At 38.3% G+C, this 14,530-nt stretch overlaps 2 protein-coding genes across 2 annotated transcripts in view; one reads left to right on the forward strand and one right to left on the reverse strand.

The window, feature by feature from the left end:
* The window catches only part of CFAP96 (cilia and flagella associated protein 96), a 29,693-nt gene that overhangs the window by 2,381 nt on the left and 12,782 nt on the right, over positions 1 to 14,530 (reverse strand). The window lies entirely within an intron of this gene.
* CCDC110 (coiled-coil domain containing 110) lies at positions 800 to 14,358 on the forward strand. Its single transcript, XM_073217774.1, has 9 exons — positions 800 to 899; positions 1,186 to 1,262; positions 6,928 to 7,225; positions 7,908 to 7,963; positions 8,243 to 8,308; positions 9,533 to 9,643; positions 9,741 to 9,800; positions 10,486 to 12,601; positions 12,915 to 14,358. The coding sequence occupies exons 1-9, from the start codon at positions 800 to 802 to the stop codon at positions 12,962 to 12,964; spliced, it is 2,934 nt and encodes a 977-aa protein (XP_073073875.1). The 3' UTR covers positions 12,965 to 14,358.

Raw genomic sequence — 14,530 nt, forward strand, 5'->3', positions numbered from 1 at the left:
ATAAATATTTATTTGAGAACCGACCAAGAGATGGTGAATACTAGGCATAACAGAATGTATTTTTTAATACCTCTGTCTATATTTGCAAACTCAGTTTTAAGGTAATTAGAATGCTTTATCAATTTTAAAATAAAGCACAAGAGTGGTTGCTTATCACAATTACTTTCAAACTTGTTGGTAATATTAACATTCATTTCAGAAGAACATAAAGTCATATATTAACATTAGCTTTATAATTGCCTGAAAACTGTGTCTACATATGCAGAGAATGTTTAATAACATGTTTTACTTCCTCTAGAATAAGGCATCTCAGCATGTCTTAACTTGAAAAAACCCAAAACACAATTCCATATCCATTATTCAAAGAATAATACAATATCTACTCTTGAAACCTAATTGCTACCCCTACTGTAAGTATTAAGCATAAACGGACACTAAATTAAGATGATATGAAATGCCAAGTATTTATTTGGGGATAAAAAGTACCCTATTCATTTATTTATTCAATTTTTCATCTGGTGACAGAGTATATACAAGTTATTATTTTTGCAAGTGCACAATTATGTTGTGAGTTTGAGAACTACCTCCTACAAAACCAAATCCCCATACTACCTCCTTTTCTGAATCACAGGGGTTGAAAAGCACAGGCATGTGTATCACTCATCATATGTGTAAGTGCTAAGATGTACGCTATCTGTGGTTCACAAGGCACTCAAGTCATGCCACCAATAGCACATGCGAGAGCCTGCTTTATGTCCAGCTACACCGCAGAGGCACAGGCTGCTCCACCCGCTCTGTCATGCATGAGAGCCAGCCGCTGCTGTCTGAGTCCCCAAAGTTCCCAACCGTGGCCTTTCAGACGCTGCTTCATGCTACCGACCTGTTCACTCCTCATGCACGTACCTGTGCTTGATACCAGTCCCTCTGTTTGGGGTGCCAGCTAACTGAATAGTCTAATTCACGCTAACAAGTAGTAATAATTGTCTGCTGCCCCCAGTTATGTCCAATATTTGTGTTTGGTTCCAGAGGCTGTCCTTTAATCTAAAGGAATGCCTTTAATGGTAGAAATTCCAGGTAGAGAAAAATAAGCTGGGAAGGAACTTGAGGAATAGGCATGATTTAGACCAAGAAGAAGGCAGAGGATTAAAGAGTCTCTTTGCACATGTAGGGTTTCACATTTTGTAGAGGTGACAGAGAGCTTTCCTCCCTGTGACGGAGGCCCACGTCATGGGAATGTGCTCACTCTGGCCCGGAGCACTGAGGTCAGTTTAGTGCTCTGTTTGTGAAATTCACCAAGGTAAGTGTTTATCGTAAAACTCCTCTTCTAACCTGAAGAGTCTTCAGATTAGCAGTCACAACTCTGAATGCGCTATGAACCACTGAATTCAAATGGGTGAATTACATATTATTTGAATTCCAATAAAGCTGTTATTTTTTAAAGAGAACACTACGAGTATAAATATGTGATTGGCATTAACCTGTCAAATAGATAGATTCCTAAGATTAAGATGGTCAGCACCAAAAGAAACAACATGGGTAGAAATGTTCCTCCTTATTTAGATAATTCACAAATTCCTTTTCTGGAAAATGTTCGATCATTGCTGAAATAACAGCAATAGCTAATACTTTTGTAGCTCTTACTATGTCGCAAGCACTGTTCTAAGCGCTTTACGTGTATTAACTCAAACTTCACAGGAGCCCTGGGAGGCAGTCACTCTTTGGCCTCCTGTATTGCAGATGAGAAAACTGAAATACCAAGAGATTATCCAAGGCTTCTCCTATAGGAAATGGGGGAGCCAGAATTTCAACCCGGTGGTCTGGACTGGGAATCCGTGCTCTTGAGCACCTCACCAGGCTGCTTCATATTATTTCTGAACAAGAAATTCAATGGCTTTTAGTTTAGGATGACTATAAGGTTTTCATGGGACAGCAAAGTCCTCAGTAAGCTTTGTAAAAAATTATCACTTAGACTCCATTTCAATATAACTAATTCTAGGTATTAGAACTTGGTGGTTACACAAATGAGATTTGGACACAGTACAGCCGAACTGAACCTGAGCTCTACCGTTTTCAAGCTATAAGACGTAGGGAAATCATGAGGTTTCTCCAGACCTCAGTTTCATCACCCATAAAACTAGGATAATCATCTCTACTTGATAGGGTTATTATAAGGATTAAATGAACATAATTCCTATAAAATATCTAACACACTTCCTATTAAGTAAAGAGCAAACCCTAACAAACTACTACCAGGTATTCTTTTCACCATTCAATCCCAGATTCAAAATGGTGTTTCTATGCCTTCTAATTATTCTTTGGTGCTGAAAAATCAAGGGCTAATTAAATGAGCACAACGGTATCAAGCTGGGAGATTCCCAGAACTAGATTCCTATCCCTGACAATGCCAGGAGAGTTGAAATTTCAAACTGAGACCGATTGGATTCGCTAAGTTCACTGGAACTTGCCTTCATTGGAGAAGGGCAATTCTAAAAGCCTGACTTCACCTGCAACCTGACTCCGCCGAGCACTCACTGGCAATATTCTGTCTGTTACACCAGTGGCAACTTCAAGGCAGTTCTCAGATGCTTTCAGGATGTAGAGGGTTAACAGAATTAAAGTTGGCTCTGAGTAAGAATTCCACTTACCCAAGCTAAGGTGAAGAATGACAAAAAACTGTAGGTTATCATCCTGTAGCTGCAAAGAGAACTATGGTCCCTCTATTAACCAGGTATATTATTTGAGTATATAGAGTTTTAATTGAATGTTAAAAAATTCTTGACCTAACGGTCACATCCATACATAACTTTTAATCCTTATAACAGTTTTGCCAAATAAATAGATGAGGGAACGTATCAGAGAGTTTAGTTTTTGTAAAGGCCAAACAACATCATCAAAGAAGAAACAGCATCTAAACACACTAATATTCCCTAGTAATAACTACTACATGTTATGGAAATCTTTAAACCTATGAATTCTTAATACATTGTAGTTCTTCCTCTCTATTGTATTTATTTATATCAGTGTTAACTTACAGTCCTTGTTTGTTCTCTTTATAATAAAAATCACCCTTTTCCTTAAGTGCTAGGAAAAGTAGTGTGCAAAATTAAAATATTAAATAACAGTTTAATTAAGTAATAGACAGTAAGAAGACTGTTGTGAAAGAGCTCTGGATAAGGATTTGTATTCGAATCGCAGCTCTGCCCCTGGGCCTCCACTTCTTAATCTGCAGAGCAGAGGGGCTGGGCTGGATGATTCTGAGACGTCTCCCAGCTTACACAGTCATTGATCTGGACTTGACATTGTCTATCAGTGTTAACTGGCTGGCAATTCCATAGTGAGGGCATGCTGTCAATGTGGCTAGGCTCTTGGTTCACTTCAGAAGTTTCATTCTGTTCCACGGTCACGGACACCACCTCTGACTCATGTCATAGCTCACAGTTGAAGTCAAGCAAGAAATATGGATTTATTACTGAATTTGCTCTGTGCAAAGTACACATTAGCAGTACTTTATATAGCAAGGGAAACACACTATGATTATTCATGTGTGATCAAGCAGCCTGACTCAGTGCAGCTCCTTTAATGTCTAAAAACCAGAAAGCAAGGTAGCATCAGGACAAAGGGGAGTCATACTCTGTGAGCTGAACTTAAGACTCCTCAGTTTAGGAGGGGCTATAGAGACTACAACATTCACTCAAACCCTTGAACACCTCCTCACCCTCAGTAAATTGCACAGAGCGCTAGCCTGACCTAAGAAAGGGCCCAATGCCCCATTCCTTTGGCCTCTGTCAGAGGGAGGAAGGCTCTGTATCACCTCTACAGGACGGCCAAACCTTCACATGTGCAGACCTCAGGTTCTTGCTTCAAATCATGCCCATTCCTTTATTCCTCCAGTTCTCTTTCCAACTTAATTTTCCCACTCAGTCACTGAGTCTTTCTTCTCAGCCTGCAAGCAAGCTCAGGTACTCTACACCATCCTAAAATAATCTGTTTTCCTAACACCTATTCCTTCTCAAGTGCCTCAGTATTTCTCTGTCTATCCCTTTTCCCTTTAGCACATCCCTTTTTAGAGTTAGACTAATTCATGTTCTCAGTACCCCCTCCTTACTACTGTTGATGAGTCCTCTTTAAGGTAGCAATCAATCTCCTAAGAGTCAACACCAGCGGCTGTCCTGAAGTTGGGGGGTTCACTCTCCTATACAGATGAAATCAGGTTCAAATTAACACTAAAGGAACCTTAAAGAAGGCTGAATGCAGAGGTGTTTACATTCAGATCAAGCCTTTGAGTGTCAAAGGCCCACTGTCCCCCCAAGACTTCCTAAGTCTCCAGCATGCAGGTCCCCTCTCTGACCAAAACACTGGCCTTAGGACAACTGCCCAAATTTGTTGTATCCTAGGAGCAGCCTGATCACTTTTTCTCACTACTCTAGATCTCAGCTACGATTAATGATAGCCTTGCTACCTCAGGTTTAAAAAAAGACCTGAAGCTAAAAATCCGCAAGTATTTTAGCCTGGCAATAAATGGCTAAGAATAGATTTGCCAGCTTGTTTTTGTGCAGTGCTCTTGAGTTTGTTCCAAATTCTTGAATCTGCAGCTGTTAGTCAACAGGTGGAAGTGATTCTCTAAAAGGAGCTATTTGAAGATTTTGAAATACTGTGGCTCACAGATATTTTTTAACTGACAGTACAGATTTTAGTTCTATCCTTTACCAATGAACTTCACAATAAAAAAAATAGACATTTTCAGGACAGTTGTTGGGCTGACTGACTTGTGTGCCCAGAGAAAGCATATCTCCTGACAGAATACCTACTAGAGCCCACTACCTAACCAAGATGAGACCAAATTAAAAAGACGGTGTCTCACACAATGAGAAAGTACAGGTGTGCTACCATATCAGGAAATAGGAACTTTTACCTCTAGTATTAATTATATGTATACCTTCTCTAAACTTTCAAATTTAGATGAAATAGTGTCCTGAACACATTAAAATAAACTGATTTGGGAAGCAAGGGCTTCAGAATCAGAAAGCCTAGCACTGATCAGTTAGTCTTTGAAAAGTTCCTATAAACCTTCACATGCAAACCTGGAAAATAACTTTTTTCATAAAATTCCACAATCAATACCAGTAAGTATAAACAAGAATATTTCTCCAAAAGCATAATTGGAGGTGGGGGCAATAATTACACCAAGAAAGGACGAAATTTAACATCCCCCCAGAATGTTTGGATTCTAAACTTTGTTCAACAATTTCAAATGGGATAAGGAAGTATTTCAGGTCCCAGGAGGAGCAGGGACAGGAACAGGCAGGCCTGGGCAAGTGTAATGAATATTTTTTCCAGATTTTTCAGAACATCAGTGACCCTTCATTTCTCTGCATTGAAAATCTGAGTCCAGTAAAAGATGCTGCGCATTCAGTAGCAGCCACAGAGCCCCCCAGCGTCTCAGAGGACCAGAACTGTCCTGCTCTTGCGTCAGGAGAATGGGGTTCTCCCAGTTGTAGAAGTCCCAAGGGAAGTTCGTTATGCTATCCCTTGTATCTAATTCTAATCTGTGTTCTGGTAGATAAATAATCACTTTATTTCACTATAGTAATTATTTATTTGTTTTGAAAATGTCATTAGTATAGAAATTAACTTACCATAATGTACTTAGCTTTTCATTTATCAGCCTCCCTTCAAAATACTGACATTTACATAGAGTAGTAATTTAACACATTGCTGAAAACTTCTGGAGCTCTCTGGAGAAAGTTAACTTTGTGGATATCAATCATCAATGGAGAACCTAAGTTCTAAGGGACACGGTTTATTGAAATTGTCTAACAATGCAACAAGAAATGGTCTTCTGGAGACCATTTCTATAGGAAACAGTTAAGTAAAAAAAAAAAAAATTGAGACTATCATAGTTTCATTTCCATGAAAGCAAGCCATATAATTATTATATAATTATTTATGTAAGTATGCCTTTAAATTCCTTATTGTGACTTAAGATTTGAGTTTTCAATTATTTTATATTCTATAGTTGTTACTGCAAAATAAATATGATCATTTAAAACTGTTAGCTAAAGAGAACCTTTTTCTGATCTGCACAAGGATTGACTGTGGCCCTGTCAACCAGTCCTTTGTTGAATGAGCTCCAGCTTCCACGACAAAAACCCATCTTTTACAAGTGGCTTGCCCAGGTACTCAGGAAATTAGCATGCTTTTGCAAATGAAGACCAGTGCCTCTGGGCCAGCTTTAATGTGATTTTAATACATTATCATTTTAAGTTTATTATCGGAAATAGGGTCTTCTGTTAACCACAGCAAACAAAAGTCCTTTCACAACATTGTTTGGGGCCTTTCAAATCCCCAAAAGCTAAAACTACTCTGATGGGTGGGTTGAAATAAGAGGAATGAAACAATGAAACAGTGATTAGAAAAAGGGAAAAAGTTCCTAGGTTTCTACGTCTCCAAACACTCCCCTTTCTCCACACAGTTTTGGTCCAACTGGTGCTGTTTTCAGACTATGGTCAAGATCAAGTTCTGCACAACACGGGGGCACCCTAGTGAGACTGTCCCCAGGTTTGGGAGGGCACAGCAAAGAGCAGGACCTTCCACGCGTGGCTCTGTGAACGAGCGTCCGGGACCCAGGGCCCCGGACCCCACCCAACGCGATCTTCCTCCCCGTCCGCCCCACCCAAGAGCCCACCTTGCCTCGCTCGTGTTGTCCAGGCCTCCCCGTTACCAGGCAACGAGCTGCCCCGGTGCGAAGCCCCGGAGCGGAATGCATGGGGGAAGGCGGATGAGCCCGGGTAAGAGCCGCCCGGGGGCCTGTCCCTTGAGGGGTTGCTGCGGGAACTGGAGGGGTAACGGAGAGCCCCGCTGCCTTCCCCGCCCCGGCCCTTTCACCCCAAGACGGGTCAGTCTGGAGCGCGGGATCTTCTTCACTAGCCACACACCCCGACCCACCCCGAGGAGAAAAGCAGCGCCACCGCCCCATGCCCGGCTGTGGCTCCAGCCTCGGTACCTCCCGATCCCGGCGCCGCTGCGTGGTCCCAGCGCGCCCTCCCGTGGCCGCTTGAGGCGAATCCGCACGCCTCGCCTCTACTCCCAGCAAAACCAAAAGCCACCTACGGTTCTGTTACAGAAAAGCACCACGAGCAAGATGAAATTGACTGCGTTCTCCTTTCAGCGTCCAAGATACTAAATTCCTCTGAGGGAGTAAAGGGGAGTGGTGACAGTGAAACAGGTAAAACCTCCAAGACCAAGGCTCCAATGCCAGTGATGCTTCAGCTTTGTTAACACAGCAACGGGTACCTTGCCTACCTCACTGGTTCAAGGGGTGTATTTCCAGTAACTATTATTACAGTACTAATAATGGCTAACGGCACTTTCACGTTGCGCCAGATAGTCTTCTAAGCACCTAACTATATCAGATCATTTAGGCCTCACACAATCCTATGAAGAAGGCACTACCATTATCACCATTTTGCAAGAGAGGAAACTGAGGGCACAGAAAGGCGAAGTTCCCAAGATTACACAGGTAGCAAATGACAGAGCCAGTATTCAGCAGGGTGGCCCCGAAGTCCAGGCCTTAACTACCAGGCCATTATATACTGTCTCTCTGAATGCCAAATAGGAACTGTTGGGTATTTTGGGCAATGAAAAGATACATTTTTTTTCCAAAAGAAGGTACTCTTTACAGTAAGTATTTGTGGATCATAGGACATTGAATGGGGAGGATGTTTCAAATAACCCAATATTATCTATGACTTATTATGTGACTAGCATTGGGTTCTTCCTAAGGTGAAAATCAAAATTCTCATTATCTGTCTCACTTTCCAAGAAAGTTAAGAGACTGCCTTCTATTACAGTTGTTTAAAAATAAAACTTAAGAATTAAATTACATGGTTTTCAATTTTGCTTTTTAGAACATGGCTACACATCAGAATCAGAAAATCAAATCCAACCACAATCAGCATTGAAAGTGAGTACATCTCAATTTTGTTTTCTCCAAAAACTGTGTAAAGGCTGATCTTCAGAATAAATGCCTCCTAAATGCATAAGGGTTTTCCACAAAAATCTTCATGAAAATGCACTGGAGGGTTAGCAAGAATGACTAATAATGTAAGTCACCTGACCCTCATGTGATCCCTTCTGGTAATAGGCAACCTGTGGGGTTATAAACAAAAAATCATGACAATTCAAGTATATGTTCACCCACCTAAAAATAATCAGTTTTATGCCCTGTTTAATTTTATTAAAGGCCCTTCAGCATCAACTGGAATCATTTCAGGCTCTCCGAATACAGACTTTGCAGAATGTCAGCATGGTATGCTCCTTTTAATCTCTATATAGAAAATACCCAAACTTTCCATCCCACATTTCTAAGTGGATAATCACTAGCCAACTGATTAGTTGATATAATGCAATGGAAGCCAGAACATATCCCAGGCTCAAGTTTGTTTGGAGGAAACCACACTGTTATAGTTGTATTTACATATGAGCCAAAAAGAAATAGCACTCACTGATTTTTTTAAAACATGTTTGTTTAAAGTACTGCCTATATATAGTCTGAAAATAGGGACTTTCATTGTAAGTGATATAAAATCTAACTCAAACTGACTTTTGGAAAAAGTGCACTTTATTAGCTCAGGTAACTGAAAATTGTAGGGGTAAGTCACTTGGGGATGGCTTAATCCAGATGATCAGGACTTACGTCATCAGGAACCAGTCTTCGCTGCCCTTGGTTCTGCTTCCCACAATAATGGATTCTCAGCCTCCATGTAGTGGGAAAGGGCTGCTAGAAGCTCCAGCCCTTAATCCTTCAATATTACAGTCAGCAAAGAAGAGACCATGCTTTTCTCTCCTAATAGTTTATACTAAGCTTCTCAGCCTGATTCTAGGTACCCCAGATTGGGTCATATGCAATCCTTGAATCAGTCACTGTTCAAAGTGGGCAATGTTCTGACTGATTAGCTCTCAGTCACATGCCCACTGCTGGAGCTAGAAATGGGATCAGTGTATCACCAAAGGCACAAGGACTTTATTCAGAAGAAATAAAAGGTAGTGTTAACAGACGGATAGGGTATGGATGTTGGTAGTGGCTCACACAGCACTTATTCCCTAAAGCCTCTGACATAAGCTTCATCCTAATATTCTTGTAGTAAAAGCAACTGCAGGGAAATAGGAAAGAAGATAAAATCTTCCTGAGGGTGACAGAATAGATTCCATTCTGATGACAGAAATCAAAGGTCTCTGATTTATTCAACAATGTAAAAATCAAATATCCAAAATTATTTGAATATAGGTCATAAAGGTGTATTGTTTTACTAAATTGTTTCTGATTTTATAAACATATAATAAAGGCACACTCTTCTTCACGATTCTTCTAATGGTAGAGATTATAATTAATTTATATTCTATATGATAGGAAAGAATGTTTATGTGGAGGAAATTTAAAGGTATCTTTCAATTACAATACCTATTATTCCTGTATATTCATAAGTTTATAAATCTGAAATCAAATTCTAACATTCTCATTTATCTTTTAAAGGTGCAGTCTGAAATCAGTGAAATATTGAACAAAAGCATTATTGAAGTAGAAAACCCACAATTTAGTTCAGAAAAAAATCTAGTATTCAACACACACCTTGAGAAGGCTTTGGTATGTTATTGTATACAAAATCTTTTTGTATTTAGTACTTCAAAAAAGTTACTATAACCAGTTTATCTTCACCTTTATATTCTCGCCTTCCTCACAGGATGAAGGGACTAACAGAGATGAAAATAAGGAAATTCCTGTCCTGAAAACCCTGAAAAACGTGAGTTTACCTGTATTCTTCTGCCACTTTCCCATTTGTCTTAGGGGAGTTTGTGAGGGTCAATTGGTTATTTCAGATACCTAAAGATTTCCAAGTAAATTGAAATATAAGGCAGTTTTTAAACCCTATCTGTCCACTTCATGAGTTTTTCTACTTTTAGTATTGACCTAGGCTTGGGGTGAACTCCCTAGAACAGGTCCAAACCAGAGTCACTCTATACCGATTAGAACCCACAGTTCCAGGGTAGTCAGAACCCTAGAATCATCTGAAACTAGGAATACAAGCTAAGGTTGACAGCCCAGACTTGGGAATTTCCCAGAAGTAGAAATTCATTTTCCTTAAACTGGCCCATCTGACCTATTGCTTCTATCTTCCCCACATATCTATGATGGTCTCTTAAGGGATGCTAAATTTCTAGAAATTGAGAGGTTGGACCATGTATCTCACCCCCTAAGGCAATAAGTGCAATTTCTAAGCAAACTGTGAAGACCAGAGTTACAGATCTCAAAATACCTGTTAGGTTTTCTGGATAAAATGAATCATACTTGTTAGGCTTCTTTACTGTAGAAATGGATAAAATGTCCATTTGGACTGTAAAAATAAATCTTCCACAAAATATTATCTTAATTGGATAACCATGTAGCAAATGCCAATACATTTATAGTGTGCTTTTTATTAATATTAGCCTATAGAGAATCAAGAAGAAATCCTTTCTATGGAGAAAAGTCATCGTTTTGAGTATTCTAGGACTCTTCATTCAACAGAAGAAAAATTCAGTAGTGATAGTGTTAATAGTTTCTCTCAAGGTACAAATATTCCATCACAGATAAATTTCAAGGACATATTAACTCTGGGAACTTCAACAGATAATTCCACTTCAAACATAAGTATGAACCCTTTAGAAAATTCTGATATGTTGAAGAATTACAATAACCTTCATAGTTTTCTACCTAATATACCTCATAATGTTATGTCTCAACCTGATACAGTAATCCTGGACAAATCTAAAATTACTGTGCCTCTTCTCAAACATGGACTTTGTGAAAATTTCGATGATATTTGTCATTCTATCAAACAAATGAAGGAAGAACTTCAAAAGTCACACGATAGGGAATTGACACTTACAAATGAAATTAAAACTTTAAAAACCAATACAAATGTTCCAAGTAATGGTAAGACTGACCTGTATCCCACTCACAAGAAAAAAATTAACTTTCTTAGGGAGGACAATATAGAAAGTAACTTAAATGAAGATATAAAATCCAAGAAAATTTTAGAATTGGAGGAATTAGTAAACAAATTACTCCCACTCAGGGAAACAGTGTCAAAATTGCACCTGAATTTTTGTAGGAAGTGCAAAAAATTGTCTAGGAGTGAAATTCACAGGGGAAAGAAGAATGAGAAAAACAATACGGAAATTCCTGTCACTAGCAAGAATATTACAGATTTACGATTCCATTCTAGAGTCCCAAGGCATGCACTGTCAATCTTTGATCCAATAAAATATGAAACAAAAAATAGAGAAAAGCAATCTTTTGTAGTGAAAGAAGGTTCAATAATATTTGAAAATCAGAAAACAGCCAAAGTCAATTCTGTTACTGAGCAGGGTGTTGCAAAAATTCAGTATTTACAGAATTACCTGAAAGAATCTATGCAGATACAGAGAAAAGTAACAGAGCTGGAGAATGAAAATCTAATGCTTAAGACCAAAATAAACCCTCTTGTCTCTACCACACAATCTCTGATACAGAAAACTGAAACATATGAAAAGCAACTTAAGAATATGCTTGCAGAAAAGAATACTATTCAGTCCAAGTTAATTAAAACAGAAGAAGATGGCAAAGAATGTCTAAAAGAATTGAAAAAAATAATTAGTAAATATGATGTTCTCCAAGGACAAAACAAAAGTCTAGAGGAAAAAACCAGTCAACTTTCTTTGGAGAAGCAACAAATGATGGAAACATTAGACCAACTAAAAAATAAGGAACACAAAATTCAAAATGATATGGCTATTGTCAATAATGAAAATAATCGAATGAGTAGGGAAATGGAATCAATGAAAGCAAATATTCTGTTGATGCAAGATGAAAAGGAAATGCTAGAGAAAAAAACACACCTGCTTCTAAAGGAAAAAAACTCACTTGAAAATGAACTAAAAGAAAACCAGCTAGAGATAATGCAGCTAAAAGAGAAAGGAAGACTGGCAAAAACTGAACAAGAGACACTTCTTCAAATAATAGAGACAGTTAAAAATGAAAAACTTAGTCTTGAAACAACATTACAAGAATCTACTGCTGCTAGACAAATGATGGAAAGGGAAATTGAGAATATGCAAACATACCAGTCTACTGCAGAAGAGAATTTTCGGAAAGAAATAAAAAATGCAAAATCAGAAGCAAGTATTTATAAGAATAGTTTGTCAGAAATGGGCAACAAGTGTGAAATGTTATCAAAAATGGTAATGGAAATTAAAACAGATAAGCAGATGCTCAAAGAAGAACTAAAACAACATAGTCAGGAAAATAGAAAACTTGGAAACAGCATCAGCAGACTTGAGGAAGACAAAATACTTTTAGAAAACTATGTAAGAAGTATAGAAAATGAAAGAGATACTTTGGAATTTGAGATGCGGAATCTTCAAAGAGAATATTTAAATCTAAGTGAAAAACTCTGTAGTCAGCAGAGTGACCTATCAAAAATGGGTTATATTTCAAGAAGAGAGAAATTCCGTTTTGACAACTATGGTACTTATGAAGGCAGCTCTAGTCCTGGAAGTAAGTCTTTAGCTCCTGATTTTAAAGGTATGTATATTGTGGTAGATTAGTAGAGATATGATTAAGATCCTCTTAGCCTCTTGGGCACTTGCCAGAGTATTAATAATAAGGGAACTCTTAGGATGAATATAATTTGTAAGATTTGTAACTGATTTATTACACAGTAGAATTATTTAGGAATTTTGCTCTTTTAATAAAATTCAAGGTATCATTTATATTACTTCTATACATTGTATATGCACAAAGCAACTTTGGCAGAGAGCAGGGATTTTTTAAATTATTCTTATTTTTGTAAAGTATTTAGCACAACCACCTTAAAAAAATTCTTCTTTTTTTCCAGGAATTCCAAGTAAACTGCATCAATCACTTCCATCTAAGATACGTAAATAAATTTCTAAAATCGATGTTTCAAAATCCTCTGTCCAACTACTTTTTTTTCCCACAAAGTAATTTAAAATTCACTTTTACATATAATTATCTTATAATCAGTTAGGGTAGACTAGGTTTTTTTTAATAGAAATCAGAATTAGGTATATATTTTTATACTGTCAAAAACTATGAACAGTCTAAGATTTACCCAACTTGTAAGCTAATATGTTAGCCCATAGTTTCATGAGTTTTAGTAGAAGACATGAGGCTCCTGGGTCAGAGATAAAAGACAAATTTGTTATTCACAGTAAAGCAATAGCCAGAGGATCGGCACTTTTGTATTAGTTCTCCACCCACCAGTCCCTACAGGCAACATGAAGAATGCCATCTAAAGATCACTGCTGTCAGTCTGGTCTAAGCCACCACCAAATCTTTTCTGTTACAGTGGGCCTCCTGCTTGCATCTTCCCCAGCTATGGCTAATACTCCAAATACCAACCAAAGGGATATTGTTGAATGTAAAATCATTAATATGGCATGCCTGTCCCCAAAACTTTCAATGGTTTCTCATAACACTCAAAACCCAAAGTCCACAACTACTCTGTCACTCATTTTGTGTAGGTCTTTCTCAAATGCCATGTCCTCAGAGTCTTTCCCTAACCACCCTTTAAAAAATAGTTCAAACACCCCCCAAATCATCTCCATGTCCTTACCCTGCATTATTATCCTCAGAGCACTTAACTTTACCTGATGTTATCTGTCTTCCTGAACAAATGGAAGGCAGAGATGTTGTCGTTTTGTTTACTGCTGCATCCCAATGCCTGGAACGCAATAGGCACTCAGTATTTGTTAGATGAATGCTGAATGAAGGAGTTGCCATCATATTAGAGAGTGTCAGGCATAGGTTGGATATTCTCTTAGTAGGAATGTTGTGAAGAGTTTAGACAAAATGACATTTAAGTATCTTCCTAAATGAAGTTCAGTGATTCCATATTGCTTTATGATTTTTAAAAATACATATAAATTTGGGAGTAATACACGTGTCTCTAGCATCTCCCATAGACTTGTGACCTGTGCCCCAATAAGGTGTAGGGAGGAATAAACTGGGAACAGTTTTCCTAGTCTTTCTTCTTGTCATCTAACTTGTGCTGTACTCCTGATTTCCCACAGGTAACTTCTGCCTTACTCTGCTCTCTAGTTTTGATAAAGGCTGCAGAGTGTATAATGTAACCTGAGGCAATAAGAAGAATCATTATTTCTGTGGAAAATTGGGGAAGTGGCCTGGGAAATGCAGTTAGGAGGGGGTTAAAAGAAGCCAGGGTGCCTGCCTTTGCCACTGTTGGTTATGCTGCCTTGAACAGGTTACTTAACCTTTCTCTGCCTCCACTTCTTCATTTCTTAAATGAAGATTAAGTGATTAGTAAGTACAAACATATTGATATGTAAAGCAAATGAAATGGTACCTGGCATACAGTAAGCGCTATATAGGCATTAGCTACTGATTCATTTTTACCATCTAAGATTTCATAAAATTTCTGAACATTGTATCTCCTCAGAAGCGCAGATCTAAACAAAGATCAGCAATCAT

The sequence above is a fragment of the Manis javanica genome, chromosome 12 (genome assembly GCF_040802235.1).
Source record: "Manis javanica isolate MJ-LG chromosome 12, MJ_LKY, whole genome shotgun sequence".
NCBI classification, from domain to species: Eukaryota; Metazoa; Chordata; class Mammalia; order Pholidota; family Manidae; genus Manis; species Manis javanica.

Coding starts and splice junctions, on each gene's coding strand:
- CCDC110 (XM_073217774.1), top strand. CDS start 800: ATGCATGAGAGCCAGCCGCTGCTGTCTGAGTCCCCAAAGTTCCCAACC. Junction 7,226..7,907: donor GAGTGGTGACAGTGAAACAG/GTAAAACCTCCA, acceptor TTTGCTTTTTAG/AACATGGCTACACATCAGAA. Junction 12,602..12,914: donor TTTAGCTCCTGATTTTAAAG/GTATGTATATTG, acceptor CTTTTTTTCCAG/GAATTCCAAGTAAACTGCAT.